Source organism: Cicer arietinum, chromosome 4 (genome assembly GCF_000331145.2).
Source record: "Cicer arietinum cultivar CDC Frontier isolate Library 1 chromosome 4, Cicar.CDCFrontier_v2.0, whole genome shotgun sequence".
Taxonomy (NCBI): Eukaryota; Viridiplantae; Streptophyta; class Magnoliopsida; order Fabales; family Fabaceae; genus Cicer; species Cicer arietinum.
The window spans coordinates 21,797,809-21,802,730 of NC_021163.2; the positions used below are offsets into that span (position 1 = coordinate 21,797,809).

General features: G+C 29.7%; 1 protein-coding gene across 1 annotated transcript in view; it reads right to left on the reverse strand.

Moving 5' to 3' along the window:
* Window positions 1-880: 880 nt before the first annotated feature.
* LOC140919993 (uncharacterized) overlaps window positions 881-4,922 on the reverse strand; it is a 12,413-nt gene continuing 8,371 nt past the window's right edge. The window contains exon 2 of the mRNA XM_073367290.1: window positions 881-1,071. Coding sequence (XP_073223391.1) covers window positions 881-1,071 — 191 coding nt within the window. The remainder of the gene's footprint in view (window positions 1,072-4,922) is intronic.

The following is a 4,922-nucleotide window of genomic DNA, read 5'->3' on the forward strand; positions in this document are numbered from 1 at the left end:
TTTGAGGAACCCTCTAACGATGAACAAGAATATTTGGCTATGATGGTTCATACCAACTCTACCTATGGATCCAACATAGATTATGACTTTGGAAGTGAATCAACATATGAAGAAATTGAGGTATTTTCTAAATTCACTCAATCTGATTTAGTTACTGCGATAATGACTTTTTAAAAATCAATCACAAATTTTCTTAAAAATTAGGAAAAAAAATACAAATCTAATTGAAAAAGTTAATATTTTAAAGAATCAAAGTGCTGAATTTAAAATAGAAAATGCAACTCTGAAAACTAATATCACTGAACTTAAGATAGATAATGCAACTCTAAAAACTGATATTACAAAACTTAAAACATAAAATACAAATATGAAAACTAATATTGATGAATTTAAGGCTGAAAATCTAACTCTAAAAAGTAATTATTGTTTAACATCAATTGAGAATACCACAAGTAACTCTGATAAGCATGAAGAAATATTACAAGATTTTTTTGGTAATGGTTTGGAAAAAAGCAAGTATGCATCTATGATTTATGGTGTTAGCAGGAAACTGGTAAAAGAGGAATGATAAAAGAGGAATAGGATTTTAAGAAAATTTATTTGAACCTTAGTTTTTTCCTTCTAACTTATGTGCTATTTGCTATAAAAAGTTCACACTAAAATATTTTGTCGTATTCTAACCACATGGAATGACAAGAAACCTTTAAGAACTAACAAACAGAACCCAGCTAGATTTGAGTACCAAAGGATAAAACTATTTATGTTGCAGATGTTCTAAGCAACCAAATTGAAATGCCAGTCATGATGCCAGGTAAATGGATGTTTGCAATATATAAAGGCAAAAAGGTCTATGTTCCAAGACCTACCATATAGAAGCCAACTAATTCTGGTGGAAGAAGGACTCGTCATCACAATACCTATCAAAACCATAACCATATGATGAACCAAAAATATCCGAAAAATCTGGAGTATCCACATAATCAAAACTAGCAAAGAAATCATACATATCAACAGAACCAGAACTATCAGAAGAATCAGAATTACCATAAGTTCCAAAATTACCATACAAACCTGATACATCAGCAGAAACAAAAGTGTTAGAAGAACAATTAGAATCAAGAGACTTCTTTGAACACTCGAATCAAATTCATCAAGACTACAAACCTAGATAAGAATTCAAATCCCTCCATTCAGACTCTCTAATAAGAGAATTTGCAAAGTTAAAATCAGAAAATAAGAGCTAAGAGGATTTTCAGAGTGAAACTGAAACTGTTATCTTTCTTTAAATTTAACTATTTTCTGATATTATGTTTATTGTGATAACAAGAAGCTTGATCTTAAAAATCAAAGCTAGATAAGTATTTGCAGGTTCTAAAACTTTAGAGGAATAATGACATCCACTTAATTTGGATGGAAGTACGATCATACCATTTGGGCACATGTTTCTAGCTTTTTAGTTTGGTATTTTAAAAGCTCTTTATAGCTTAGAATACCTTTTTAGCTTGTTTCTAAACTTTGGATCGAAGTTGAATTATAATTTATTTATTTTCATTTTGACTCTATCTCGCTTTCTAGGCTATAACTTGAGCTCTGGATATCAGATTGGCGCATACAAGCAGACTTTGGAAATCTAAAAATCAGATCTACAACTTTTGTGTTGGAATAAAAGCCCAATGCCGAACTTTACTAGGCCTGAATTGCAGATTTCATAATCTGAACTTTTGTAATAATTTTAAATAGCGGGCCACTTGTTTTTAAACCTTAAAGCCCAATTTCGAGTACTATATATATATATATATATATATATATTAGGAGTTTTATTTCTTTGCTAAGGATGAAATTTTAGGATTCAAATTGATACAAGAAATAAACACTTTTTTATTTTAATTTCATGGAAAACTAATTTTATAAAATTAATCCATAAGTTCAGAGTTTCATCAACAGCTTCAGATTCAGGTTACATTGATATTATGATTGCTTAAATTGAATTTTAATAGGATCGATTAAATTCATTTGACAGAAATTGGTTTCGCTTTCTAATTTAATTGAATTATAATTTTGCGACGCTTGATCGTTAATTGTAATATTTTAATGATTGTGATGCTTAATCCAGGCAAAGAAACTGAATTCACATCGAATTTTTTACGCTTGTTTGATCAATCCTATAGTCAAATAAGAATAGAATCACGAATTACAAATTAAACTCATTGATAGAATCTATGATAGGTCTGAAACTCGAATCAGTGGATTGATCATTTTGGTCATCTGGTTAAACAAAAATCAAAAAAACCCCTTTCTAGTTTCAACTTTCAATTCAGTTAATATTACTATATCAGAAGTCTTTGTGAAATGACCCGAGTTATTATCTCTATTTACATTTTATCAATTGTATTTGCCCCGTGTGCGACAGTGGATCAAAGTACCAGTCATCTTATCCTGAAACTCTAATCATTGGAAGTACAAGTGATCCTTTGAGTACCAGATCATCACTTAAAGATACCAGTTATTTTGGCTTACTCTCATCAATTGAGCCTACCTCTATTGATGAAGCATTGATAGATGATGGATGGATTCTTGCAATGCATTGCAAGAAGAGTAAAATGAATTTGAGAGGAATGATGTTTGGGATCTAGTTCCTAGATCAGAGAAGAACATTATTGGAACCAAGTGGCTTTAGAAACAAGCTTAATGAAAAAGGTGAAGTGGTTAGAAACAAGGCAAGACTTGTCACACAAGGCTATAGTCAACAAGAGGGCGTTGATTACACTGAGACATTTGCTCCAGTGGCCAGGTTAGAAGCTATTTGTATTCTACTTTCTTTTGCTTAAAATAATAATATTACATTATTTCAAATGGATGTTAAAAGTATTTTCCTAAATGGTTATATAAGTGAAGAAGTCTATGTTAAACAACCCCCAAGTTTTGAAAGTTCTAAATTTTCAAATCATGTTTTTAAACTCAGGAAATCTCTATATGATCTAAAACAAACATCTAAGGCGTGGTATGATACACTTAGTAACTTATTGCTTAAAAATAACTTTGAAAGAGGACAAGTAGATAATACACTTTTTAGAAAATCAATAGGAGATAACATTCTTATTATTCAAATTTATGTTGATGACATTATTTTTGGATCTACTAATGGCACTCTTTGTCAAAAATTATCTAAATTGATGCATCTTGAATTTCAAATGAGTATGATGGAAGAACTTAAGTTTTTCTAAGGGATACACATTCAACAAAGTCAAAATGGTATATACATTCATCAAACTAAATATACAAAAAAGCTTATTAGGAAGTTTAAAATGAGTGATTGCAAACCTATGGCTACACCAATGCACCCTACTTGTTCACATGAAAAAGATGATTCAGGCGAAAAAGTTGAGCAAAACATCTATAGAGGAATGATAAGATCCCTACTTTACCTTATCGCTTCCAGACTTGACATCATATTTAGTGTATGTGTATGTGCAAGATTTCAAGCTAACCCTAGGGAATCATATTAAACCGAGGTTAACAAAATCCTTAGATACCTAAAATGAACTACCAACCTTACCTTGTTCTACGAGAAATCTCCTAAAGTACAAACTGAGTGGATACTATGATTCTGATTATGTTAGAGATAAACTTGAGAGAAAGAGCACTAGCGAAAACTGCACCTTTTTATGTGATAACTTAATATCTTGGTCAAGTAAGAGACAAAACACCATTGAAATGTCAACAACAGAGGCTGAGTACGTTTTACGAGCTGGCTGTAGTTCTCAACTACTTTGGATGAAAGATCAACTTGAAGACTACAAAATCCTAGAATCCCACATTCTCATCTACTGCGACAACACTTCTACAATTTATCTAACCAAAAACCCCATCTTACATTCTAGAGCTAAACACAGAGATCAAACACTACATCATTAGGGACTTTGTTCAAAAAGGGGTACTAAACATTCAATTTGTAGACATTGAACACCAATGAGTTGACATATTCACCAAACCTATACATGAAGATAGGTTTGACTTCATCAAGAAAAATATAAACCTTACCTTCATACGTGATTGATGTTGTAATAACTTTAAAATAGTTTAGTCTTATATTAGATTTTATATTTTCTTGATTTATGTTATATTTATTAAAAAAAAGAGAGAAAAATGAAAAGAAAAAAAAAAGACAAAAAAAAAAGACAAAATTTCACTTTCAAGCCTTTTTGTCTGACAACAAAAGGGGGAGAAAGATATTTGATAAAGGGGGGGGAGAAAATGATATTAAGACTTAGAGGGATTCAAAGAAATATAAAAAAAAATTGATATAAAAAAATACAAGTTTTGTCATCATCAAAAAGAGGAGATTATTGGAGCAAAGTTTGTTTTACATTTATAGTTTTGATGTTAACAACATTATTTTATGAAAACAATATATTTGAATTCAAAGAGTACGAAAGAAGATTCATGATTTTGAAGATAATCTAAAATAAGATTTGATTCCAAATTATAATTGATGAAAACCTTTGACCAAGTTGAAAAGAAGATATGATCAAAATTTGAAAAATACTTGATCAACATTTAATGAAGATTTGAAGAAGATTTTATTTGAAGAATTTACTAAGTCAATCTACACAAAATAGAAACAGAATCAATATGAAGAATTTACTAACTCAATCTGAACAAAATACAATTCATAATTAAACAAGAACTAAATTGCAGCTCAAATTTTCACTATAAATAGCCACTCAAGACTGAAAGAGAAAAACATCGAAAAATAGAAAAAAGTATAAGAACTCAAGCTCAAAGTTCTCAATTCATCTTAGAGATCAAAGAGAGAAACACTTGTTCAGGTTAAAAATATTTTATGAGTGTTATTTTCTGAGTGTGAGAGTTATTATTATTATTATTATTATTATTATTATTATTATTATTATTATTATTAT